This window comes from Lutra lutra, chromosome 12 (assembly GCF_902655055.1).
Source record: "Lutra lutra chromosome 12, mLutLut1.2, whole genome shotgun sequence".
NCBI classification, from domain to species: Eukaryota; Metazoa; Chordata; class Mammalia; order Carnivora; family Mustelidae; genus Lutra; species Lutra lutra.
Window position 1 is genome coordinate 79074817 of NC_062289.1, and position 27883 is coordinate 79102699.

The window sequence follows — 27883 nt, forward strand, 5'->3', positions numbered from 1 at the left end:
ATTTTTTTTTAATGTGAATTGTTTTGATTTTGAAATTTTGGCAAATAACTCCAATTAAAAAAACAAACAACCAGTTACAAAAAGTACGATGTGGACTAAGATATCCACAGGCCACGTTCAGCTGGTGGGTTGCCAGTCTTGGCAACTTAGTTTTGCCCAAAAAGGAGATTGCCTGAGGAAATAATAAAAAAAATGTTCATGTTTTCTTAATCTTTGGCTGAAGAAAGACAGTTGACAGGAGGAAACAAGGAGTGATTGTCTGAGTGCTCAGCAAGATGTTTCCAGGAGGAGACTGTGTCCTGCCAAAGCCCGTTGCTTACATGCTTCTTATTTATTTCTCTACATAAGCTTTGTTCATTTTTTTTTCTTACCGTGATGCTGTGCTAAAGAATGAAACTCAGTCCTTTTTGATGAACCCTAAATCCTGCAGCTTTTTGTTTTTTTCACAATATCATAAACTAGGGAAGAAGGATGATGGCACGGTGTATTTTTAACACCTGTGGGGGAAAAATTAAGACATCACATCCTCACCTGTCTACGCTGGTGATAGGGTGACATCGACTGCTAGTACGAGATGGGGGGGCATGTCTCGTAGAAGCAGGCTTGCTCACAGGGGCTGCAAAGTGGTACTTTCCTTTCCTCCCATTGATGTGAAATTGTACGACTGTTTTGAATCAGGCTGGCTCGGCTCCCACACCTTCCCAGCCTGGGTCTGGAGGAGCGCTGTCTGATAGCAAAACAGCCACAGATAAAATTTTAAACTTACTTGTAGCTGCGTGACAGAATGTAAGGATAATCAGGTGAAATTAATTTGAATAATACATTTTTATTTAACTGAACCTAACTTGCATATTATCACTTCATTAATGAAATCAACATAAAATAGTTAATACTTTATTTCACTTTTTTTTTTTTTGCAGTAAATCTTGAAAATCTGGTGTGTCTTTTACACGTACAGCACATCTCAGTCAGGACTAGCCACAGTGCTCGTGCTCAGTGGTAGGGACAGTGCTAGTGCTCAGTAGTAGGGACTAATGCTCAGTAGGGACAGTGCTAGTGCTCAGAAGCCACAGTTCTTGGGCTCAGTAGGGACAGGGCTCTAGCAGCCGCCACACTGGACAGCAGAGATTTGTGTGGGACTCAAAAAGGCGTGCTGGACCAAGCTTGACATTGTGCTGGCTCCTAGAGAGTCTGTAAGAGAAAGTTTTGCTGTTAAGGACTTTGTAGTCTTGTGGGTTGTTTTGGTTGTTTTGTTTTAATTACAAATGAAAGAGTCAGAAACAAAGCAGAGTACATACAGCTCAGTGCCAAGAATCCCTTCCTGCCAAACCTGCTTCTCCCAGTTGCTCCTGAGGCAAATGCACCTCCAGAAGCCTGAAAACATGCTCTGGGTGGCCGTGTGGTCACTGCCCCAAGTCATGGCTCTGAGGTTCGGGGCCTTTTGGGGGCCAGACGGTCACTCTGTCTCTGCTGTCACCAGGTAAACCAAGGACTTGACGGCAGAGTGAGCCTGGCACAGACTGCAGATCAGACGGATTTATTTTAGGACAATAGTTTATGACCAAAGGAAATGCTTCTGGTGTTTTAAGTTTTAGAACAGTGACTTACAATATGAACTTAATTTTGTACAAAAAATGAGCATTAATATGTAGGCACCTGGAGAGAAAAAAGACGCGGCGGTAAGTACAGCTTAATGTTAAGAATGATGTCACCAGGGGCGCCTGGGTGGCTCAGTGGATTAAGCCGCTGCCTTCGGCTCGGGTCATGATCTCAGGGTCCTGGGATCGAGCCCCACATCGGGCTCTCTGCTCAGCAGGGAGTCTGCTTCCTCCTCTCTCTCTGCCTGCCTCTCTGCCTACTTGTGATCTCTCTCTCTGTCATAAATAAATAAAATCTTTTAAAAAAAAAAAAGAAGAATGATGTCACCAAGTGGGAGAAATACAGCTGATGTTTCTTTTCTATTATTTTTCTAGACTTCATTATTGTTTTTAATGAAATTTATCTTTTTTTTAGGATTTATTTATTTATTTATTTGACAGAGATCACAAGTATGTAGAGAGGCAGGCAGAGAGAGAGGGGGAAGCAAGCTCCCTACTGAGCAGAGAGCCCGATGTGGGGCTCGATCCCAGGACCCTGAGATCATGACCTGAGCCGAAGGGAGAGGCTTAACCCACTGAACCACGCAGGCATTGCTGAAATTTATCATTTTCAAAAAGAAAATTGTTATATATACTTTAGTGCCCTTGCTCTGGCTTACTATCTACAGGTCTTCAAAGAAAAAAGAAGTAATTTCTTCATTTACAAGCACATGGAACTTTCTCTAAATCACTCTTTAGTGTGTATGTCAATTTTTCTAATTTTCAGAATGGGTTCATATACATTGTGTCATTGAGGACCCAAGACCAAGAAGGATTTCAAACACAGGAAATGGACTTGGCCGGCGGGCACTCTGTGGGGTTAGCAGGCAGGTCCTGGCCTGCTCCTAGGGGCTGGTTCCAAGGACAGTTTGGTGCGTCAGAAACTTTGCCATGCTTCTGTGGGCTGCGTGGTTTATCTGATAGCCCTTGGGCCATGCTGTTGGTGCACTTGCTGGGTGGAAGGACCTTCCCTGGCTGGGCTGCCTGGTGTTGAATGGTGTTCTTGGCCAGGGGTGCTGGGCTGAATGGTGTCCTCCAAAAATTCATGTCCACCAGAACTGGTGAATGGGAACTTATTTGGAAATAGGGTCTTTGCAGATCCAATTAGTTAAGATGGTCATGTTGGAGTGCGAATCCACCTGAGACTTGAATCCCTGGTGTCCTTGTGAGAAGAGATGCAGGGACACGCAGGGGACAATGTCAGGTGAGGGCACAGCCAGAGGTCTGAGCGAATCAGCTGCAAGCCAAGGGTTGCTGAGAGCCACCAGGAAGAGACAAGGAGGGATTCTTGCGTAGAACCTTTGGAGGGAGCAGGACCCTGACACACCTTGACTTGTACTTGCAGCCTCTGCAAATGATTGGATATGCTTCTGTTTGAGGCTGCCCAGCTGTTCCAGCTGTTGTGCTAGTTATGTTCGGAGATGTGGCACCTCCTGGGCTGGGCTGCGGACTGGGCTGCATTCTCTCTGCTGGTGCTGCCAGACCACCCAGTGCCTCTAGGGGTCTAGCACAGGAGACTTAACCAGGATATTGATGATACAGTGTTGCAAAACTAGAAGAACCAAAAAGGAGAGTGGAGGGACCCCATACATTAGCGATCGCAGGAAGCAGCCACCACCCTGGGACCAGAGGGCAAAGGAAAGCCGGGCATTACTGGAACCGAGGAGCATGAAGAGTGGGCTGTCTCAGCATCTGGCCCGCCTAAGAAAATGGGGTTGTTCTATGGTGACCTCCAGGCTGGGAGTGTGGAGCCTGTGCACAGGCTTTCTGGGGAGTGTTGCTCCGGTGAGGCTCTGGGCTGCCTGAGCTGGAGGGCAAGAAGGAACCTGGAGAGTGGAGGCTCCACCTGCCACTTCCTGCCAGAGCCCACCACCCCCACAGCCAGGGGAGTCTGGGAAATGTAGTTCTTAGTCTTCCAGTCTGAGCCTTGCAGCCTGACGCCTGGCAGAGCCTTGAAGGATAAGCATGGGGTGCAGAGACTGGAGGCAGACAAGCCACGTTATATTCTCATGTTGTCATCCAAGCCCTGAGAGATGGAAAGGTGAACACATCAGCTCCACTCTGTGTCTGAAAAAACTGTGCACCTGTCTGCTGAGCCCTCCCCACAGACTGGTCACCGACCAAGGTCTGAAGACTAGATTGCTGGCTTCACGGGGATGTTGTTTCAGTGAATTAATGGACAACAATGACAGTGCAGACCATGATTTTCTCTCTCTCTGTGTGTGTGTGTGAGAGAGAGAGAGAGAGAGAGAGAGAGATAGAGAAGCATCCTTATAAACCAGTTTTGCTCCTACTTAAAATAGAAAGGCTGTTTTCCCCTTTGCAATTTAAAAAGTCCCCTTGGAGGCCTGGGGTCTCATCAGATGAAATTCATCGTCTCTGACAAGAAAGAGCATTCAAGTCCGGTCACGTTCTGGAGCCCCAGGGAAGCTGGAGGACGCATGCGCCTCACGCAGGCTGCGGCTTCATGGCGCTCACCTCTGCCTGTGGGTATTAGGATATTCTTGTCCTGCAGAGGAAATCCTTTTTGATAAGAACGGGATCATTCCTTTCGTAATTCTTTGAAACTGTGTAGTTCAGGGACCCCTCCTCATCCACCACCCTCTTTCCTCAAATTCAATTTGCCAGTTTCTTTTTCTGCAACAGGATTCTCTGTGTTTACAAAAACAAGGGATTAAGCAGATACTCTGCGATAAAAATTCACATGATAGAAAATTCACTTCGGGCTCAAAGAGCACCCAAGAATTGAGGGAGTTAGCTAGGAATTTAGCGGGGTCCTCAGGCTGGAGACCTGCTCTGGAGGGCGTGTGCATATGCTGGAAGCCTCTTCCCTAGGTCCTAGTCCCCTCCCCTCTCTCCATCCCCTAATCCTGTCAACCGGTGAGGCTGCCCACACCGTCCCTGCTCTTCCACATCCATTTCCCCCTTCTCCTCTTCATCTCAGGGTCCTTTGTTAGGTCCCACCTTTCCCTTCTCTTAACCCTTCACTGCTTTCCACCTTTGGAATCTTTGACCTTTGAATAACACCCCAGCTCTGCCAGAGCCCACACCTGGCCCCCTCGCCTAGCGCGTGCTCTTCACTTTTTCTGTCCTGGTTTGCTCCGTTTTCAGCCTTTGCTGTGCTGTCCCTCCACCTGGCGTGCCTTCCGTGAGATCTCCACATGGCTTGCTACTTCTCCTCGTTCAGTCTCTGCTTAGATGACCTCATTTTCTAGAAATCACCGTTTCCGGCTCTGCTGCTCCACATATACCATGCTATGTAGGAAAAAATAAAGAAACAAAAAATATGCAAATAATATATATCCAGAATATAGTAGAAATATAGTAGAATACATATGTTCTCCCAAAAGCTCTGTAATGATCAGGATCTTTATACATGAATTAACATGGCTGTGTTCCAGTAAAACTTTATTTACAAAAACAGGAGGCAGGCTGCATTTGGCATGTGGGCCGTGGTGTGCCGGCACCTGCTGTCAAAAGCCAAAGAAGATCATTGATGTCCTTCCCCATAGGGGCTGCAGAACCTCAGGCACATCCTGGGATTATCACCCTCAGGTCTCAGCCCACCCAGCACCCTGCCCCGATTTCCTCCCACTTCCCATGGTGCTACATCCACACAGCAGTGGCCACCCCCCCTTCCCCCGTCAACAGATCCAAGAAGAATGGGAGGGAGAAGCGGTGTCAGAGAGCCTAGCCAGGATGGCACAGGGAGCCAGTGGGACACACACCTTGCTGGATGCTCAGGGCCCAGCCCTGCAGCGGATCTGCAAAGCTCGTGACTCACTGTATCAGTGCGAATCCTGCAACATCTATTTTGCTACTTCAGAAAACATGCTTGCTTATGATAGCTCAGACATCGGGGAGCTACAGGCTGGACGCTTGGGCATGCAGGACAGCGCGGAGGGGTGTGGCGTGGCGTGCAGCAGCCTACCGATGAAGGGCCAGGGCCAGCCTTCCGCCCAGGGCTGGGGGCTGGGGGCTGGGGGGCAGCGTGTAGGAGGGAGAACACTGAATGCGTGGGTGAAAGTCGGGGCTCTGAGTTTCCTTACCCAGAAATGGGGACGGACAGTTGGGGGGTCAAAGACGAAGCCGTGTGTGTTTATTGTTTATTGTGACCAAATGGAAATGCAGATCCACGCTGCCACATTGTCCAACTTTTTTTCACCAGAAAGTATCAATTGTTGTTTTTATATAAAATTTCCTATTCTTAGGGGCGCCTGGGGGCTCACTTGGTTAAGTGTCCGACTGTTGGTCTCAGCCCAGGTCTTGGTCTCAGGGCTGTGAGTTTAAGCCCAGTATTGGTGCCATGCTGGGTGTGGAGCCTATGTAAAAAAAATTTTTTTTTTAAATATCACAAGTAGGCAGAGAGGCAGGTAGAGAGAGAGGAGGAAGCAGGTTCCCTGCTGAGCAGAGAGCTGGATGTGGGGCTGGATCCCAGGACCCTGGGATCATGACCTGAGCTGAAGGCAGAGGCTTTAACCCACTGAGCCACCCAGGCGCCCCATAGACTTTCCTATATTTAAATGTTGATAACCACTTCGATATTTTGGGGCCACATAAAACATTGTGGTTCCAGTCCTCTCCCAGGCCCCCATTCTGAGTTATCTCCCTCATACAAGTCCGTGAGAATAGAAAAGTCTAAACTTGTTTCACTTTGAGGGATGCTACAGACATTGATTTTGCTTTTGTCAGCTTTTGGGCTGGAGACCTCCTGCATGAGTGAAAGCAGTAAATTTGTTGACAGTTCCATCCGGAGAGAGACAGAGCATTAACGAGCTCGCTTTTAACTAGCAAAGCTTTTGCCTTGAGTCCAACCTGAGCAAGAGGAGCAATTTTTAAAAAATGACCTGGGCTTAGTTCTAAGTCCTGGTGCAGCCCCTAATGACTTCTGTGTACTAGACAGAAAGGCAATCTCCTTTTCTCCCATCAGAAAAGATCGGCATGCTTGCTCCGGTCCTCGTGGCCGATGAATTGAAAAGAGGGAAAGATTTTCGTTTGCAGTTTGAGATGCAGCCTGTGTCCAGCCTGGGTGGAGAATTCTGCACGGGGAGATCAGAAACTTACATTTATTTTCTCTCTAATATGTGCCAGGATCTTTTGTGTGGACTGGTTATTTCAATCTTCCCAACAACCCCGCAAGGGTATGGGTCACGGTGCTCATTTCTCCTGGTGAGATTAAGTAAACTGCTGACAGCACACAGCTAGGCAGTGGGAGGGAGAGCCGAGGGCCTCCAAACTGAGTCTCAACCTGCATTTTCTAGAGCTTTGCTGACCTGGTACTTTGGGCCTGATCCAAGTGCCTTCTTCCCAGCCCCATGCCCTGTGTTGGGCACTGCCAGGGGCAGAATGGGACTCGGGCAATGTAAGTTCTGCTCAGAATGTCAGTGATAGAGGCAGGAAGGAAAACTTCTGGGGCAAATCATGGCCTGATCCCAACATTTGCAGACCCATAGCCCTGTTCACACTGCATGTAGCTACAGCCAGGACCAGGATGCCTGATGGCACTGGTGTCCCATCTCAGGATCCCGTCAGGACACGACCCTGTACTCAGTCACCCTGCCAACTCAGTCCATCCGAATTTGCCAGACTTTCTCAGCGTCCCCTTGTTTATTGTAACCTGGACACTTCCAAACAGTGTTGGCCAAAGTTCTGATGATGTCTCCCCCAGTTTGGGGTTGTCTGACTCTTCTCATGATTAGACTGGGGTTATAGGTTCGGGGTGAGGGGAATCACAGAGAAGAGTGCCATGTCTCCTTGGGGAGGTTGGCCTTGCTCATGTGGTCGACCCTGTGTCTGTCGGGTTTCTCCACGACAGATAGCTATCCTCCTCCCACGTTCTGGTCTTTGAAAGCAGCTCAGAGTCCAGCCCACTGCAAGAGGAGGGGAATTAAGCTCTGTGTCCTGAAATTTTATTTGATTTAAAGTAACTTAAATTGAAAACGCAACAGCCGATATGGCGCCTGCCCGGCTCTTTGGCACAGACCTGATGCATCTTGTGACTTAGGGCCCTGTCCTGGGGCTGACCTGGGGGCCACCACTGTGCAAGCCAGTCAGCCTAAGTGCCCCAAATAAAGTCCAGACACTGTCATGTCATTGTGGTGTGATGGTGACCTTTTTTTTTTTTTTTTTTTTTTTTTTTTTAATGGTTAACTAAGACTTCCAAGCCCTTCTGGAAACTGTTCCCAGGGGATTCATAAAACCAAGCAAGAGCTTGGTCCTCCTTCTGGAGCTTCTATTTTGGGATCTATTGAGCCAATCATTGTCACATATAGGCAGGAAAAGTGTCAGCTTGTTCTGGACTGCTCTGCATTTCAGAAAGCGGTAACCACAGGATGATACTGTTTTGACCCGAAATAATATGAAAGTAGGTGACAATGTCCCCTCCCCGCCACAGCCAGTCTGTCTTTATCTGTCCCATTCTCCCACACACCCCTGGTTCTGTCACATAACTGTCCCATGCCTCAGTTTCCCTATCTGCAAAATGGATACAAACATAATGACCCATCGATGGGCTTGCTGCAAGGAATCAATGGATTTGTCTGTGTGACGATGGCTGGCTCAGTGCCTGGTGGGACGTTAGTCATGATTCCTGTCATCCCAGAGTCACCGTCACTGCTGGCCTCCCAAGATATGCTATTGATTAATACGTTCAAACCATTTCACTTATACGCTAAATGTCATTTTTTAAAGGATCTTTATATCACTATTATGACATGAACCCGTATTGCCTATTATATATTTAATCCAACTGGAGGGATGTAAAATAGAAGGCCGTCCCTGAAGTTCTGGGTGCGGGGCCTGCCCACGGCTCAGAGCCTGCGGCCCACTTTCTGTTTGCAGATGAGCTGACCCGGGAACTTGTCTCAGGACCTGCTGAGACGCTCTGCAGGGGGACTTCCAGGGCTGAGGCCGGGGGCAAGTTTGTCAGGATATGAGACAGTTATTTCAAAGGCCAGGTCCGGGCACCACCTAAAATTATCAGAGAAACACAGTCCGTTTGGGAAAAGCTTAGCTAAGTGACTCTGCGGGTGGTTTGGCCAACTCGTTTGCAGCCTTTCCCTGAGTCAGAGACCGCTGGATACACGGCCAGGCTCAGACACTTGCTGAGCAGAGACCCTAAGAGAGCCGTCTGGACTCCACGCTCTGCTTCCGCACTCCCAAGCCCCAGAGCGTGCGGAGTGACAGCTGTCTGTATCCACAGGGGGTGTGTTGCTGGCAGCGGATCCTTGCTGGAGCGGGATATGGTTCACTCAAGAGGGAGAAGCAGGGTGTCGCTTTACTCTTCTAAAAATAACCCTTGAGTTAAAGGAACTCGGGGACGCGAAGTTCAGAGAAGCAAAACGAGTAGCATCTACTCTTTGAGCCAGAGACCATCTACCCGCAGGTCGGACAGTCCCCTTTGAGAGCTGGGCACTGGCCGTCATGACGGAGGGGACTGGGAAGCTCAGAGTCCCCCGTGGAGGGGAGCCTGCCTGAGGTCTGCTCGACAGAGGGGTGAGCGTGACTTGGCCCAGCTGTGGAGCGGAGCCGGTGAGGGGTGGCCCATGACCCAAACGGGTCTCAGACAGGCTGTCTTTAGTTCCCAGCTTTCTAAATTGGGGAAGTTTCAGCTCAAACTCATTTCTCTTAAAAAGTAGAAGAGGTGGTGATGCTTGCCCACGTTCGCTGGGGCTGGGTAATGGGGCCTTTCCTCAGAGGGCAGACACCCTTCTCTTTGCCCCAGTCCCAACCACCTCTGACCATCAGCCCCGGGCTGCTGCATGTGCCCATGTGACCCCAAGGCTTTTGGGGGCAGCTCTTTTTTTTTTTTTTTTTGAAGAGTTTGAAGTCTTCTCTGTAGGGTCTTCTCTGCCAGAACTTCTGAAACCACCATCCCTTGACTTCTAGAAGAAGGGAGCTATGACATTGGTGAGGTTTGCTATCTTGGTACATCTGAAGGGCGCCACTATGTCCCACTGGCATGGCCAGCATGGCGGGTGGGGAACCGTGGGTGCCACAGGTCGCTGAGGACATGGGGATACCGGACTCCCAACACTCCTTGCTGCCCCAAACTCTCTGGCAATTTCTACAAAACCTAGATGCACGCATAGGTCATGGTCCAGCGTCTGCATCCCTAAACAAATCCTGGGCACCAAGAGGTGTGTTCAGGAGTGTTCTTTGCAGCATTATTTTTAAAGGCTCCACACTGGAGTCAGCCTCGGTGTCCAACAACAGCTGAAGAAGAATGAAAGGATTTTGGAATATTTATGAGCGAGATGAAGGGGTGAAGTCGAGCAAAGCTGCTGTTTCACACCCATGGATGAGTCGTGGACAAAATACTGATGAAGATATCTAGAACCCAGAAAGATGTTTCCATTCCGTCCCCATCAAGCTAACGAAGGGGCATAACGACTTTGTGAAGCTAGACGTCTCAGTGGTGGTTACCTTTTGGGAGCGTCTTGACTGGGAGGAGACAGGAGAGAAATTCGGGGCAGCTATAAATGGTCTATTTCTCGATCTGGGCTGTGATTATGCTGATGTGAGCACTTTGTAAAAACCATCAGAATTGTATGTCTAGGATTTGTGCCCTTTTGGGTATGATGCTCTGTTTTCATCAAAAAAGTTAATTTTAAAATATCCAAAAATGGTGCAAAAGGAATTTGGTCCATTTTCTGTGGCGTCGGATGTACCACATGGAAGACAGGTGTGGCTCTATAACTAAGGACATATTTTCTAACACCTGGGGGACCCTGAGTCATAAGGCAAAGTCTGTCGCTTTTAATGGAAGTGGTCTGTCTTTGGGGAGAGGAAAGTCTGCCTTACCAAGTCAATGTCTGGGAAATGTGGAGAGCTCCTTGTCTGAATTTGCAGCCTAACCCTGCCTCATTGGGACAGATTGTAGAAGGACCATTTTCATTTGCTTGTATAGCTCAAGGGTTTTGTGGTAAAGAATCTGAGATTTAGTGGCTGGAGAGAGAGTATGGCTGGCGAGAAAGTACAGTTGGAGAGAGAGTATGGAGCTCAGAATCTCTCTAGGAAGTAGCGCCATATTGTGACAATACTGATAAGTCATCTCTTGCAAAAGCAGAATGCTTTTTTTTTAAAAAGGCACTTAAATATTTTACGTTGCTGTGTTACTTGTAGAAGGATCCTAGGAGGCCCATCCTTTACATTAACTAAGTTATAATTGATAGGTTTTCTTTCTCACATTGGCAGCTGGCAAGCTCAGTACTTAAATGTGATATTCAGTCCATGGGTAAAAATCTTCTTTATGTGACTTCCCGGGCATACATTTTTCTACATATTGTTCTTTTTATTTAAAAAAAATCACTATTCTTCACTGCCTTATTGCATATTTTTATTTATAAATATTATTTATTGATTTGAGATAGAGCAAGAGAGAGAGAGAGAGAGAGCATAAGCAGGGGAGCAGCAGGCAGATGGAAAAGTAGGCTCTCCACTGAGGGAGGAGCCCAACCAGAGGCTTGATCCCAGAACTCTGGGATCATGACCTGAGCTAAAGGCAGCTGCTTAACCGACTGAGCCACTCAGGCGCCCCAGTATAAATATCTTTATTACAGGCATCTTTGAATCCTTTTTTTTTTTTTTTGAGATTAGGTAGAATGCAGTTTATAAAATAATTTGCACTGTATATGCCGAACAAGCATAGGGTAGAGACGCGTTCTATGCAGGGATTCAATTCTAAAGTCAGCATGTTATGTCGAAATCACATATAGGAAAAATGACCCTGAGAGTCCCCTTGGCAGGAGCTGTATTGGAGATAGACCTAGCAAGGGCTGGCCTTTTCCACTGGAATTGGAGAAGACTGCTCTCTTTTGGTTGAGGACCAGACGTGGTGATGGTTTATTTCTGGGGACTGGTTGTCCCAAGAACCCTCAGGGAAGATGCTTGTGGACACATGGCTGGGGACATATTTGCCTCACTTCAGGCTCTGTCCCAGGAGGCATGGGGGACACCCTTTGCAACATAAAACTCACTGTGTTAGGGTGAATGATTCAGTGGTGTTTAGTACCTTTATGATGTGGTACAATTACTACTTCTACCTCGTTCCAAAACCCTCTCATCACCCCAAAGCAGATCCCTTGCTCATTAACCGCCACTGTGTACCCTCTCCTCACCCAGCCCCTGACCACCGTCAGGGGGCCTTTTCGGTCTCATTTACCTGTTTTTGACATTTCATATTAAATGTATACAATACGGGGTATTTTATGACTGGCTTCTTTCATCCAGCGTGTCTTTGAGGTTCATTCATGTTGTAGCAGGTGTCTCAGTTCATTCCTTTTTATGGCTGAATAGTATTCTGTTGAGTGGCTAAACTGCATTTTGCTTATCTGTCTATAGAGGGTGGATGTCTCAGTTGTTTCCATTTTTTGGCTATTGAGAATAGTGTTGCTCTGAACATTCATACACGAGTATTTGTTTGAACACCATTTTCAATTCTTTGGGGTGTGTACCAGGAGTGGGATTACTCTGGTAATTCGGTTCCACTTTTCTGAGGAATCATCAAACTTTTCCATAACAGGTACGCCATTTTATATCTGTACCGACAGTGCAGGAGAGTCCCAGCTTTTCTGCCTCCTGGGACAGGTAGCATGTTAACGGTTTACCCTTCCTCTCCCCTTGCTCCACAACCTTGAGAATCCTACGTGGACGAATTCTCATAGGTTCAACCACGTTGTTTTTGGTGGAGAAGAGCTGTCTTTGGGGGAGCCTGTGTTCTGATGAGAGTGACCAATGGGAAAAAAGCAAATTTTTGACTGTGACTTATTTTCATAAATAAGTGACTGTGTTTATTTTCCATTAGTAGGACGGAGCATAGGTTCCAAGTACATGCAAGTTGATGAAATACATTTATGGAGAGAAGCTTTATTTAAAATTCAGATGTTTCTCTGGTTCATAAGCTTACGTTAGAACCTGCTTAGCATGTTATATTTTTCTACTTGAGCTTGTCTCTAACCCATGTTAGAAAAATAGCTTTTAAATAGCACAGTGCTTCTCTGTAATTGCATTATTGGCATATGTAGTATGCCTGAATGTCACACAGGTCTGGAAGTGCGTATGTCTGTCGTAGTTAAGGCAAGTGCACGTTTATAGATCTTCCTGAATAAAGAAAAGAACTCAGAGGCTTGTCTCTCTCCTCCCTAGACCTGAGCATTATAGGAAACCAGATACAGTTGTTTCAGTGACAGTCTGTTTATTGGCATAACAATCTCTCACATTCAAATGGCCCTTCCCAGTTTTCAAAGTGCGGGTCTATGCATTCTGTCTTTCAAATCGACACTCAGTAGGTGTTAGAATTAGGCCTCAAACCCATGTCCTCCAGGTCCCAGTGATTTCTCCATATCACGTGATGATTAGCCAATAGTCCTGGCGTTGAGCTTAAGGGGCAAGAGTTGGGTCAGGACCCCAGACAGCGTCCTGGAGCGCCCCATGGACAGCACCATGGACAGCACCCTGGACAGGGGCAAAGGACTCCTTCCATTCTTCTCCTGCTTACTTTGTTTCAAACGCTGTCACCCCCAAAACCCCCTTACACATGCGTACACACATGTGCACACACACACGCATGCACACATACACACAAACACATGCAACACACATGCAATCCCTTCTTCTTCCAAACCTCCATCCTCCTAGCTGTGCCTCTAGGCAAGAACCACTTGTGAAGACTTTTCAGAAAGAAAAACACATCCCAGTGTTGATTTAAATTATTTTTAGTATCTGTTATTATAATTGATAGTCATTACAACCTGATTTTACTAGATTTGCATATTATAACTACATAGTTTCTATATTATACTCAAACTTATTACAGTGGTATATTTATAATTTGTAACATAATTACATGTGCCCAGTGATAAAACTGGTTTATGAAATTTTTACAGCTTCCCTAAACCATTAAAACCAAAATGAATAAACATATTTGAGAGAAACAAATGCGTGAGGCCAATAAATTCCAAATTCAAACTTTCTGTAATTTAATATGTCAGGTATTATTTTTCTTAAATATTCCTTTATAGTAAAGATAGTGCCATTTGGCAGTTGGCTGAATGTTGATTCACTGTTCCTGCCACTGATCTTTCAATGTCCTGCAAACTCTTTGATTCTTTTTTTCCCAAAGATTTATTTATTTGTTAGAGAGAGAGAGAGACAGAAAGAGAGCAGGGGGAAGAAGCAGACTCCCCACTGAAGGTGGAGCCTGACGCAGGGCTCAGTCCCACAACCCTGATATCATGACCTGAGCCTATGGCAGATGCTTAACTGACTGAGCCATCCTGGTGTCCCTCAGGTCTTTGATTCTTAAGCACATACAAAATCATTTGTCTCCGTCTGTGTGACCTTTGTTAACTTTTCGTTATCTCAGGTCGGCAATTTTATTTCCCACCATGACAACCTGCCTTTCTGCTGTCATAGCTGTGAGGAGGGGCTGTCTTTCACTTGCTGTTTCCGGAGTGCCCAGGGAGCCCCGTGCCTGACACGTACACACTGAAGGATGTCACTGAAGTGAAAGGGACTGATAAGTCATGACAGAGTGCTTCCCACGTCTTGGTTTCCCTCCAGGGAAAGTGGTCATCTTACCCTCGAAATGTGGCTTTAATTACAGCTCATGGTGCAGGGAGGTGGCCTTCTGAAGATCCGGTGCCCCTCGCCTAGCCCTAGAGCTGCTCTCGGGAACCTGGGGGAACGCTCCAGCCGCACCTCCCCGTTTGAGGCAGGTGCCACATCTTAGCTTGTGACGCTGTAAAAAGCCTCCACAGACTGGGCAGCAGAAGCTTCATCTTCTCCCGGTCCAGGCGCTGGAATTCAGGGTGCTGCTGTCTGGCAAGAGCTTTGCTCCTGGTTCCTGGGTGGCCCCCTTCGAGGTGTGTCCTCACATGGCCTTTCCTCGACGCACGTGCAGAGAGCGCTCTCCTGCCTCTTCTCATAAGGGCATCGATTCTGCTGGATTAAAGCCCCACCTTGTGACCTCATTTAATTACTTACCTAAAGGCTCCGTCTCTGTAAGGTGAGATTAGGGCTTCAATATCTGAATCTGGGGGCACAGAGTTCAGTCCTTAGTGGATGGCCAGGCAACAGAGGCACAAGTGGGCAAACTTATCTTTGGTGACCCTGTATCTTCTTTCTCTTCTCACACACAGGGAATGCACCCCCACCCCATCCTGCCTACACCTAGCACCCCCCGACCTCACCCCACAGATCTTTTATTCTCATCAGGTCTGACTTTTTTTAAACAAAATGCCCAATTTATAAGCTAACTCAACCTGTAGACATATCTATTATGGGAAGGAGTGCACAGTGTATGTTTTATCTGAATTAAGAACCAACATTTAAAAACAGGGATGTTTCAGATAGAAACCCAGACTTCCAGCTCCCAAGAACCAGGACCAGCTGGGTTCCCTTCCCACTTGCTGGAGCTGGGTTGCCATTGACCTCTTTAGATGGGCATGAGCATCTCCAATCACTGCATTTCTTATCACTCTAGAATATCCTTCTTTTTGGGCCAGCCTACCCCGTTATGTTGCCTGCTCACTCCCTGGGGTGTTTGAATTTGTATGCTTGGGTCCTTCTCTTTCTCTCTTATCGTTATCAGAATTTATTCTTTTCTCCCATATTTTTGCTTAAGAGGAGATAAAAAAATGAAATAAGTCTATTCCAGATTAATGCATTAGTGGATATTAACAGATCAAAACACTCGGTGTAACTGGCTCTTCCTGCAGTTGCCATTTGAGGGAGGTTCTAGGAGTACAGGGTCCCTGTGGTCCTCAAATCAGATCCCAGAACTCTGGTTGGGCCGGCTGGAGCTGTTACTTGGTCCTAACTTCTGTGTATTCCTCTAAGAAGTGGAGTGGAGACCTTTGCTCCTCTTCCCTTGTGTGCTTGAAGACAGTCGGATTCAACAAAGCACCCGTACGTCGTGGTTCTTACAGGGCAGGCCCTGTCTCACCGTGCACCTCCCGTTCGGTAAACCCGAAACCCTCTGACTCTGTTTGACTTCACACACTTTAAAGGGCTTAAGGCTCCCCCTGTTCCCATGGCGATGCTCAGACCCTCCCGCGGAAAGCAAATCCGTGAAACCCCTGCAGAGCGAGCAAATACACTGGTGCTGGCCGTGCTCTCTTCACGCCGCTATTTCAGGTCAGGAGCGCAGAGCTAGGGGGTGATTTCATGCAGTGGTGTTTGGAAAGTTCTTCATTATCTCCGTCCTGGTGATGTGTGAGTCACCAGATCCTCGTCTTCAGGCCGTGGGTGTGTGTCGTCAAACTCAGATCCCCGCTCTCAGATGCAGTCCCGAGTCACCAGTGCTGCACCTGAACAGCCGGGACGGCAATGGGGGCATGACTTATGCTGTGGCACGGAATGGTGCATGTGCACCTGGCATCCGAGGGGCCGGTGTGGCTGGCCTCTCACCCTGGGCTGTGGAAAGCCTTGCTACTCAGACAAGAGTGTCAGATTATATTAAATCCACCCTGTCCTCCTCCTCCTCCCTCTCCTGAGAATTGTCATAGCCAGTGCCACCCGCGCCTGCTGGGAGACTCATTTTGTCGTGTTGCGACCACAAGCCCACATCTTTTGGGGGCCTGCTGGTCTCAAGCATGCGACCAATACACAAGGTGATCTGTATTTTGCTTGGTGGCATTTCTTTGGTGGTGCTGATTAATTCAGAAAGGAGCCCTTTAATTGGAGCGGGGACAGCATCCCCGGGTGGGCAGCTCTGGTCCTGCACGGTGTCAATGATGAGAGCTTCCAGGGTAAGTCTTCTCACTTCTCAGCATTTTAATAGGATCAGAAGCATGAACAGCAGGCATTTTCTGAATCTTCCCCTAAGTTCTGCAAATACATGCATGTCAGAGTGGCCTTGGGCCCATTATGACAAGGGGTACCGTCTGCAGTGACTATAGCACGCAGGACAAGACCACAGGAATACCCCCCCCACAGCAACCGGCCCCATCGCCCCCCACCCCCAGCTATCTCTAGGCGTTCTCAGGGGGTAAACGGCAAGTGCGGATAAAGCGAGGTGTCCATAAAGTGGGCAGTGAGTCCCAGTCTTTGCAGGCTCACACTGGTATCTTCTCTCTCTTCCTCGGGCCTTTGCTGGGTGTTTCTGTCAGTGAACGGGCTTCTTTTGGCATCATTACCCAAAGCGCTTTGGCACCTAGCTTGGGTCTTTTGTGATGATTTCAGTGTAGGTTGGAGGATTGTTTTGGGATGGTTTTGTTTATAGCAGCTGCCTCTGTGTGGTGGCTTCTTCCAGGGAGTGGGGGAGGGGCAGTAAACTAAGTGGTGCCCGAAGTGCCCGTTCATGCTTGGACCGGTGTGGAGAAATGCCGTCCTCCAGACAGGGGGGTGGGTCTTTCCCTTGGCGTGGGGACACCATGGATCGGTGCTTCCTGGACAGGATTTAGGTCCTGAGCTTGTTTTCTTGGGAAGATTGATTTCATCAGGTTAAGCTGCTGCCCACGAGTCACTGAGAAGGACTATAAACAAAACAAGTGGACGAACCATTTCTATAGCCCCCAGATAACTGGGTGAGAGGGCCAGCACCATTCCCCTTCCCGATGTCCCTTTCCTGCAGCCCACTCTCCTAGGTGCGATGCAGAGAGAGGAGATGTTGTTTGGTGGTGGAACGTGGGAGATGGGGAGATGTAGGCAAATGTGGTATCTGCGGTAGGGAAGGGATACCCGTTTGAGCCAAGATGGTGTGCTCAGGGTTGTGTGAGAATTACTGCATGGTGTCTCCATGCCTCCCGGTCGGGTAGTAGGCACTTTTACATCCTTAGATCTCAGAAAGTGTGGAAGTGTCAGACAGCCTACTCGAGACCACGCAGGTTGCAAGGGGAAGACTAGAGGCTATAGTTCAGCTGTTTGACCTCAGAATCCATACTCCAACCCCTAGGACCCCTGAGTGTCTCCTCTGATCCTCTGAGTTATGGCTGTGTTTGTTGACTACCGGGAATCAGAAGTCTCCAAGGTCAAGACTCTGGTGTTTCGATGAGTACACCGACCCCCTTTAGATCGCCAGTGTTACGGAGAATATCTCCCAAGGAAGCAGTGTGATGGCCACATGATCAAGCTCGTTCCTGTAGGTCGAGAAATCATGGTTCCTGGAGCAAAATACCACTAGTATGGTGTGTGGCCAAGGCAGGTGGCACTTGCTTCCTTGTGTTTTATCACCATGGAAATGAGGCAGGCACCAAAGAGTGGAGGAGCTCCTGCTGATGGTGGTGGAGTGGAAGGGACGTTGACCAAAATATGGGACCTGGGGATAGCCAGAAGGAGCCTCCTTCCTGGGGGAAAGTGTCTGAATCCACAGGACTCTGCCCTTCTCCTGTTGGGAGGGTGAATGGAACAAAAAACCAGAGTGCTCAAGGTATGATAAAAGAGAGTCGCCAGATGAGTTCAAGACCTGAGGGAGTGACCTGAAGGATGGGGTAACAGGGAAATGGCAGGCCTGACTGCTGGAGGCTGATGCGTCGCCAGACTCCTCCTGCTGTGGCCGTTCGTTGTCTCTGTTGCCTCCTTCTTGTTCCTTTTGGATGGATGGCCTCCCTTCTTTCCCCTTTGGGAGAACCCTCAGTGTACTTATTGAAGTCATTTTCAGATTGCTTTATTATTTTTATTTCCTCTGGAGTAAATGCATCCTGATTATTGATTTTATTGGATCTGTTTAGTACTGTGAGGTGTTTTTTTATTCATTTTTAAAAAATTGTTTTGGAATTTCTATTTTCAGACTTTTCTTTAATGGGGAGTTTTACCTCCAGCTTCTCTTTCCATGCTCAGTCCCACCCACCCTATCTGACTGACCTCCTTGCAGTGACTACACCACACCCTGAATGTCCCCAGTCTTGAATTAGGTTTTATTACCGGTAGCTCACAGTTCCCACGCTAAGTGATATTAGGGCATAACCCAGGGCAGACACCGAGCCAGGGGGCTGCTCCCTCTGCTTCCCCAGGTGCATTACCTCATATAAGCTAGAACTCTGGGCAGATGTCAGTTACTTTCAGCTCCCTTTGCTGGCTGGGGGCTGGGCAAAGCTCAGGTCAGGCACTGAGCTCTGCTCAGATCTCTTGGCGTCATGTGGGAACTCTGAGTCCCACATATACTAGAAAACCAACCCAACCAAACCTGGACTCCCAATTCTGTGCCTGTGTCTGGGTGGAGAATCTGGAAGGTCCCAGAGTCCTGCTTGCCACCGGGCTCTAGCCATTCCTCATCCTCAGAGATTTTAACCTCATTTTTGAGCAGGACAAACCCTTCAAAATTTTCTCTAGCATTTGTTATGGGAATGTGTTTGGAGGAGTGTTTGTGAGGAAAGGGTCAGGTCAGAGCTTGACTTAACAAGATTGCCTCATTGGGATACGGATATTTAAAGCAGGTAAGCTCACCACATGTTGGGGTTGATTTGTCTGCTGGGAACCTCACGATGTACTTAATACATATTATTTCACTGTATCCCTGTAGCATCATTGTGGAGCACGGTTACTCCCATCTTATAGACAGGACACTCACGGCTCGGATGGAACAAAGCAGCCGGCCCCACATCACACGCTTCCGCACTGCAGCATCACCCCCAACCCGGGGCTACCTCCCAAATCGGAGCTCTTAGCCACCAGTCCCTGCCACATCCCTGAATCCGGGGGGTCGTCTCACAAAGCTCTTTCCTTCTGTCCTAGGAAGATGCACTGAAGGATGCCGTCCAGCGGCAGCACCGCCTGAGACCGCATGATGCTGGCCTTCCCGCAAGGGCCTGGCAGCCTGACAAGGTAAGGGGGGAGAGAGTGGGGGCGGGGTGGCAGGGAGGGGTCGGGGTCACAGGACATCACACAATGCCACCCAGTGTGTGGGTGGCCAGCTCCTCGGTCATACCTCTTCTGTTCCTTCACGTGACGCCTGCACAAAGTACTCAGTGGTGTCGCGGTCAGTGCCCACTGGTGATCTCCACCTGGAAGTCTGTTGGGATCGTATCCTTAACAACAAGGCCAAAGCAGACCCCTTGGTGTCCCCCAGACCTCCTCATTCCAGCCCTCCCCCAGCTTTTATCAGCCCTAGTCCATGGCACTGCCTTCCACCCACCTGCGCCGGGCAAGGTGCTGGGAGCCATCTGGATTCTTCTCTGACCTCACACCTGCATCGGGCTCGTCCACCAACAAGCCACGTCAGACCTCCCCTCCCCATTGTCTCCATCTCTGTCATAGCCTCCAGGCCACCACTTTCTCCATTCCCGAGGCTGAAAACATCGCCTGTCCCACCTCCGTGGCGTCCTTAGTGATAGGACCAGCTGGCAAAGCTCCTTGGAGCAGCCTTCCAACGCCTCCCATAAACGAGAGTGATGTGCCTCCCCATGGCGCCATCTTGTTCAACCTGACCTGCCCGTTTGCCATTGACTCGTGAGGTTCTGGCCACTCTGACGTTTTTGTCGCTCAGTCCACCAAGCTTGTCTCAGCACTCAGTAAGTTCCTCTGCTTAGAATCCTACCTTCTCACCGTCAAAGACCTGCTGCCTTCTTGGCACGCATTCCAAAGGGTTACCTTCTCAGCAAGGCTGTCCATGGCTGCATAATATGTGCCCATCCCTCGCTCCTCCTTTGGTCTCCGTGACCTCACTGGTTTTGTCTTCTTGTATCTCTGATCACGTAGTCTATCACGCATCTGCAATTATGTGTCCATCTCCCCACTGTGAGAATGCCGGCTCCCAGGGAGCAGAAGCCTTTGCTGTCGTGTGTGTCCCGGTGGCCATAACAGCCTGCGTCATAGGTGCTCTGAGGGGACCAGTGGGTGGGGATGACTGACCGGCAGACTGAGGTTGCTCATTTCCCAGCCAGCCACGCGAACGCATACCTCAAAGAGTTCTAACACCGAGTTCTAACAGTTCGCCCCAAGATGGGAACTTTCTTGAGTTGACACTTTTCTGCCTTCCATTTGGCCAATTTTTTAAAAATATGTGCTTTTCTGAAAATAACAAGGGTTAGTAAGGATGGGGAGAAATTAGAACCCTTGTGCACTGTTGATGGGAAGGGAAATATGGGGCAGCTGCCATAGAAAACAGGATGGCGGCTCCTTAAAAAATCAAAAGTAGAGCGACCGTATGATCCAGTCCTTCTGCTTCTGGGTGGATACCCAAAGGAATGGGAAGCAAGGCCTGGGAGAGAAATCAGTACACCAGCGTCCCGAGCAGCGTCGCTCACACTGGCCAGAAGGCAGAAGCCGCCCAAGTATCCTTCAGCGGCTAAACGGAAAAAGAGACTGTGGTCTTTATTTCCGATGAAATACTACCCAGCCTTCAAAAGATGGACATTCTGATACCTGCAATCACGTGGATGAACCTTGGGGATGTTATGCTTGGGGACACAAGCCAGTCCCAAAAGACAGATGCTGTGTGCTTCCACTCGGGTCCCTAGAGATCCAGGGACCTAGATTCTCAGAGACAGAGAGTAGAGCAGTGGGAGCCACGGGCTGGGAAGGGAGGGCTAGCGTTTCGTGGGGACAGAGGCTCAGTTTGAGAAGGACGAAGGGAACTCTGGAGATGGATGGAGGCGATGGTTGCACAGCAGTGTGACTGTCTTGTGACACCAAGCTGTATGTTTTAAACTGGCCTGGAGGGTTCGATTTTAGGTGATGTGTATTTACACGATTTTCTAAAGAACTGTGTGCTCAGCGTGTCTCAGCCCTCGGTGTAGTCCCTTTCCCCCCTCTCCCACCAGCCCCCGCTCTCTCTGTGTTCTTTCTTCCCAGATCTGCTCTTGGGAGAGGCTCTGATAAACTCAGTCCCACTGAAGCACGAATGCCTCAGGAGGCTTAGCGACTCCCTCTGCCCGGGACTATTTTTACTTAAGCAGGAACAGAAACGTGAAGTCGCGCTGGTATTTCAGGCAGCAGGTGCAGGCTGAGAATAGGGCTGGTGGGAGGTGGCTGCAGGGCCCGTTGAACCTGGGATGGTTTTCTCTCTTCTGCTCGCCCCATGTGCACTTCTATCCGCGCCCAGGCAGGCCTTCTGGGCCTGGAGTGGTGGTCGCAGCTTGGCGAAGGCACGGAGATGGAGGAGAAGCAAGGGAGATGGTCCTGCCCGGGGGTGTCCGGCGTGGCTGCTGCTGGTCAGCAAAGGGTTAGAGTCAAAGCCCTTGGGCATCACTGCCCAGGCGAGCTCTCCTCTTCTGCACATGCTGCGTGGCTGTGCCCACGGGCAACCCGGCTCCCGGAGGACCCTCACAGAACCCAGCGTGTTTTCACTGAAGGTCCGAGACATCTTCCTATGCTGCCTGTCCGCCTTGGCCTTTCAAACAAGGCTGTGAGGCCCAGCCATGAGCTTGTATTCCTTTCTGCTCTGCAGAGGTGTGTGAGGGCGCCCGGTGACTCACCCGCACGGACGGGAAAAGCAGGGCTTTCAGAGAGAAGGCAGGGAGACTCAGCCGTGGGCTCTGCCCTGCCCCTCCTTGCACTCTGTGGGCTCAGGGTTTCTGCCCGGTGCCTGGGCTGGCTGCGTGAGAGAGAGAGATGGGGGCGGGGATGGGATGGGGTGGGGCTGGGGGGTGGAGATAGGAATAGGGATGGGGACGGGGCAGGGAGAGGGAAGGCATCAGAAACAGCAGTTCTCACCAGACTGTCCCTCACCAGACTGTCCCTGGGGTGGGTGTGTGTGTCCCAGGGGGCATTAGGGGAGGCGAAGAGGCCGGGATGGTTCGTGTCGCTGAATTAAGTATTGACCTGCGGAGCACCGGATTTGTGGCGGGGGGGGGGGCGGGGGAGCGTCCCTACAGAAACACAGGGAGCCCTCCTGGTTCTCAGGGTGAGGTCTGGAAGTTCCCAGTGCCCTCATCTCAGTTTGGCTTGGGGTTGCAATCTGCTTCTTAGGGGCCCTGATGAAGAAAGCGGCACTTATGACCCGGGCTCGTAATTACGGAAGCAGACAGATGTGTAGTCTCTGTCTTCCCTGAAGCTTGCCTGGAAACAATTGCCGCTTAAGGGTAAAGTCTGATGTGGGCTTCCGTGGAATACTGGGTCGAGCTCCCCCGAGGAAGGCCCCCCTGTGCAAGGAAACGAATGAGCTGGCGACCCAGGACACCATGCAGAGAAGCTGTTTGATGCCCTTCCAACGGGCAAACCCCACTGTTGACTGATCTCAAAAAAGTCATTCAGGTGTCCCATTTGCCTGGGTCCAAAGGGGCCTGCGAGGCTGTCCCTGAACAGGGCAGCTGTTCCTGTGGTAGCCGGGAGGTCGGGGCACCTTCTCGGGGAGCGACCGCTGCCAGATGGCTCAGGCAGCTTTTCCACTTGCTGCCCCTGTGGCCGCCACCAGCGGAAATGAGAGGAGCGGCTGGATGGGGAGCCCCAGGCTTCACATGCCGCTGGGTCTGCCTGTGGCCAGAGGGTCCCAGGACAGCAGGAAAACCCGGTGGTGCCGCCAGGTGGCAAAGTCTGTCACCTGTGACCCCGTCACCTGTGACCCCTGCCTGCCTTCTGGCCAGAAATGTGCACGTGGCTGGAACTGTGGGTCCGGTCCTGAGTCCCTGGTGTGGAAGGCGGTCGTCCTGCTCATCAGCTGAACTCCCTCTTCCTCTGTGGGGAGGAGATGACGGGCGTTCCTAGGGACAACGCCCTCGCAGGCATCTGGGGTCTGTTGGGCGAGGGCCCCTGGCTGGAAGGAGTGGACCCAGGCCCAGGGCTCACGCCTCTGTATCATCTGTCCTTCCTCAATACAAAATCTTCTCTGAGTGAACGCAGCTTTCCATCGGTTGGGAGCAAAGGAGGCATCGTCTGGGCCCCTGATTTTGACCATCTAGGAACTTCTCCTATTTCCTATCTGTGTTTTTGTGAGTCATAGTTTGTATGTCTTAGTGAAAACCTCTTTATGTCCTTTTTGCTCTCCTGAGTCTTCTTTCTCCATCCCTGGCTCGGTTCCCAGAGGATGTTCTAGTCCAGTGCTGGCTGGCAGGGGTAGGGCTGGTCCCCTCCTCCTGCCCACTCCCACCCCCCAGGAGCGCTTTCTGCTGGTGGAAGGGACCAGCTTTGAGCCCTGGCAGGGGCGGCAGGACCCAGGGAACCGCTAAGCCCCTGGGCCTCTCCACGGAGTCTCCTGGCGCCCTCAAGGCTGGGACGGCTCCTGGACAGTGAGGGAAGGCTGAGTGACGGGTGAGGACCCTCCCCCCCGGGCTTCTTACTTGGAGCCGTCTGCTTCTAGGAGGGATTGGTTGCTACCAAACCAGAAAGAACACCTTCTCTGGTTTGGCTGTTTGGGATTCTTTCCAGTTGCACACAGCAGGGACCCGAGCTTGGTGGCCTGAACACTCGGGGGCGTTACTGTTCTCCTGCAGCAGGATGTCCTGAGCCCGGGATGAGGCCGTGGCTCCTGCCCACCCCCCCCTCCCCACCAGGGCCATCCTGCTTGGGCCATGACTAGTGTGGGTCTTTTTTAGGATTTTATTTTATTAGAGAGAGGGAATATAAGCAGGGGGAGGGGAGGCAGAAGGAGAAGCAGACTCCCCGCAGAGCAGGGAGTCCAACACAGGGCTTGATCCCAGGACCCCGGGATCCTGACCCGAACAGATGTGCCACTGAATGAGCCACCCAGGTGCCCTGCGCCATGACTGTTGTGATCTCCAGGACAGCGTGACTGGTCCATCCCTGTATCCTCACTGTTACTACAAGAAGAGGAAGACACAAGGCTTTCTCAGGAAGGGTTGTGTTTCGGAAGGGCGGCTGCCCTCAGAGATTTCGGCTCCGTGTCACACGGAGTCTCCACCTGGGTCACCAGGCTGCCTGGCCTCAAGGGTCCTGAGGCGTAAGTGTAGGCAGGCTGCGTCCCTTGAGGAAAAGAAGTCATCTGTTCACTTTCTCCAGCTTCTGGAAACGCCCACAGACCTTGGCTCGTGGGCCTTCCTCCACCCAAAGCCAACAGAACCACATCTTCAAAAATTGGCCTTTTCTGACCCTGAGGCTCCTCTCTCCCTCCTATAAGTACCCTCATGATCCCACTGGCTCCACTGGGACCGTCTAGGACAAGGCCCTTGACTCAGTCACCTTTGCTGGTTCCGGGACATGGGCGTGGACATCTCCGCGGGGTCATAATTCAGCCCACCTCAATCCCCAGCCACCCCCTTCACTCACCTTCCCTCCCTGCCAACACACTTTCTGTCCATCCTCAGAAAGACCAGACGAATGACCTGACTCATTCTGATAAACATACAGGGGACACTACGGTGAATTTTTGGTCAGAGAAATCCTGAAATCCTGGGGGGAGATGAGGTCTGTTAAATGCCAGGAACTCCTAGACCATTCCTAGTTGTCCATACGTCCCTACCTTTTCTCCCTCACCGTCCTCCACTCCCCTTCAAAGCACTGACTTCAAGACCAATACAGCATGGGTTTCCCCCCAATATTATCCCTTTCTGTTGTGTTACTGCAGTGACCTGCAGTGTTTCTAGGTACCAAAGCACAGCGTTTTTGGCTCCATGTGGGGTGTGCTGGGGTTTCGGGCACCCACATCCATGCTAACCATCCTGTGCGACATTTCTGAGGGAGAGTGGGCCCAGCGCCTGCCAGGGGGCGCCAGACACACACAGGCAGTTCAGGATGGTCCGTGCCGGACCCCAGCCTCGTGCAGTGCCCCTGGGCATGTGATCTCTGGCTCTTGGAGAAGGTTAATACAGAAATGCTCATGTTGTCCTGCCCGGGGAGCCCGAATCCCATGTCGGATACTGGACAAAGCAAGAGTCTGACTCTGCTTCTTGGAAAAAACCTTACTTCTGTGGACTTTGCTTCTCTGCTGCTGGAGGATGGTTGTCTTTCTAGATTGAACCCATCAGAGTCCCAGGAGGAAATAGTGGGCCCCTTCCAGCAGGGTGGTGGCAGGGGTGGCCGTGGCTGGCGGGGCTGCAGGGAGAGGGTGAGAGGGAGAGGCTGTCCAAGCGCACCTGTGGCTGGGGGGGAGGGGAGGACAGTATGTTGGGGTCCCCAAGGCCAGCCAGGCGCCATGATTCACTGGGAAGACTCTTGGGGCCCAGTGCCCAACCCTGCTCATGGCTACGATCCATCAGGGAAGGTCACGAAGTAAAGGCGGCTGAGGGAAGGGAAGATCCCGGGGGCCGGCCTCCAGCCTCTGGAGCTTCCCGTCGGAGGGACGAGCTCAGTTCCGGCAGCACCAGGCATCACTGCATGCATGAAGGCTTGTCCCAGGAAGCCCAGCAGAGCCCCAGGGCCTGGGGTGTGATGGCAGTCGTACCCTCCCGGGCACGCCCCAAATCCCAAAGCCTCCCCGAAGGAGAGCAGGTGCTCGGCAGAAACCGCATGCTTTGCACAAAGAGTCTGGACACAGGTTGGCTCTCCCATCAGTTGGGGAACCGGGAAAAGGAATTGGACTGTGATCCAAAGTACCAGCCGCCCGCCGCCAGCCAGCTCTGCCAGCAGGCCGTTCCAAGGACGGCACCTTGGGACCTGCCGAGATAGTGCTTTTGTGCACAGACCACCCCTGCAGGCTGCTGGCGAGGGAGCCAACACCAACCTGCCTCTCCTCCCTCCCCTGCTTTCCTGCCAGTGCCTCCCGCTGGCCAAACCTCATCAGAAGCACATGGTTTGGGACACTGGCCTCCTGAGGCCTGGAACCCCACAGGCAGGGGTGGACGGTAGACCAAGAGGGACCAGCAAAATCCATCTGGCCGGTAACACAGCTGCCTTGCATGTGCCCGTCCTCCCCCGGTGTCTTTCCATTCCTGGAGCAGTGACTGCACCAGGCTCTCTTCCAGGCTTCGGTGACAGAGAACTGGGTCACAAGGACAAGTCCTGTCCAACTGGGACTTCGACTCTAATGAGGAGCAACCACAGGGAAATGTAAACAGCTACACAGATAGTGAGATATTCCAGACAGTGAGAAAGGTCTGTGGGAAATAAAGCACGGCCAAGCAGCAAGGGCACTGGGGGCCAACAAGTGGAAAGTGTTTGTCACCTGGAGCGTGGCGGGACAGCCTGTTTGAGGAAGTGGCATAAATGATGAGAAGGAGCCAGACCTGCCAGGATTGGTGGCGGGGTTGGGGGTGGATAGGTATTTGGTGTGGTGCAGACAGCATGTGCAAAGACCCTGTGGTAGGGATGAGTTTGGATTGTTTATGAGATAAAGGGAGGACCAGGGCAGCCTGAGTAAGAGGGGTACAGGGACAGCAAGTCAGATGGGACAACTGGAGGACCAGAGGCTATAGAGGTGTTCAGGAGTCTGGACCCAGTTCTAATTTCCATGACAACCACAAGAGGTTTCCATCAGAGGGAGCCAAGCCCTCATTTACATTGGGGCGCATGCTGACTGCTGCGGGAGGCTGGCTGCGGAGCCCTGGATGTTCCTCTTGATGAGTTAGAACATGAGAAATGATGGCTTCCAGTGAGCCCATGCCCCTAGTGTTGGGGTTCAAGTGTGAGTTCCAATAGATCATGACTTTTTCACTTATAGCATTTGAATTTTTTTTCCACGCTCTCTGCCTGATGTTTCATGCTGGAGCAGAACAGCGTTTAAATACTCCCGTGAATCAGACCTCTCTCTGAGCTCTTAATGACAACCTCCCTGCAACCCCGTGCCATTCAGGAGCGCCAAGTGGGGGCCGTCCTTTCCTCCGGTGCCACAGAAGGTGTCAGGTTGAACTCGTACTCTGTACACAGAGTGCTGGGAACAGAAAGGGCCTCTTTTGGAGCTGACAAATATGACCCGTGGCAGTCTGTTATTGAAGCCATAATTCATGCTGTAACATCCGGGGAGGAGGGAAAGAAATTAAAAGCTTGTGGTTGGGCTCAAATATGCCGTATGGAGAAAACGAATGGGGAGGGAACAGAGGTATTGTCCCTCATCAGTCACATGTCCTCACTGTTTTCAAAGCAGCTGCAGGAGAGAGATGGAGAGTTAGCCGTGCCTCCCATCGGAGTTCAAAACCTGGTCCTGGGAGCTGTGGCCTGAGGTTATTAGAACATCCATCATCCTAAAGCACACGGAGTCTTGTTGCCATTTATTCCATGTTTAAGACAAAAGTGAAATTTTTAGGCAAAAGAATTAGTATCCTGGACAATTTGGGTATCACTCATATGTGTTAGGGTTCTCTGTTCAAAGACACAGGAAATGGTTCAGAGTAGTGTGAGCAAACAAAGAGAATTTATTGGCCTGCATGACTGGCCAATTACCTTCAGGCACAGCTTGATCTAGGTGCTCAAATTATGTCCCCAGGATCCTGCTTCTCCCTCTGTGTCTCTTGATTCTATGTCCATTGTGTTGGCTCTGT

At 50.5% G+C, this 27883-nt stretch overlaps 1 protein-coding gene across 11 annotated transcripts in view; it reads left to right on the top strand.

The window, feature by feature from the left end:
• Positions 1-27883, top strand: part of RIMBP2 (RIMS binding protein 2) — a 206437-nt gene that overhangs the window by 98110 nt on the left and 80444 nt on the right. For 4 of the 11 annotated variants that reach the window (XM_047697847.1, XM_047697848.1, XM_047697849.1 and 1 more), the window contains exons 1-2: positions 16305-16387; positions 19311-19400. In XM_047697847.1, coding sequence (XP_047553803.1) covers positions 16370-16387; positions 19311-19400 — 108 coding nt within the window. In that variant the 5' untranslated portion in view covers positions 16305-16369. Of the gene's footprint in view, positions 1-16290; positions 16388-19310; positions 19401-27883 lie in introns of those variants that run through there. The other 7 variants (XM_047697840.1, XM_047697841.1, XM_047697842.1 and 4 more) reach the window with 3 other exon arrangements.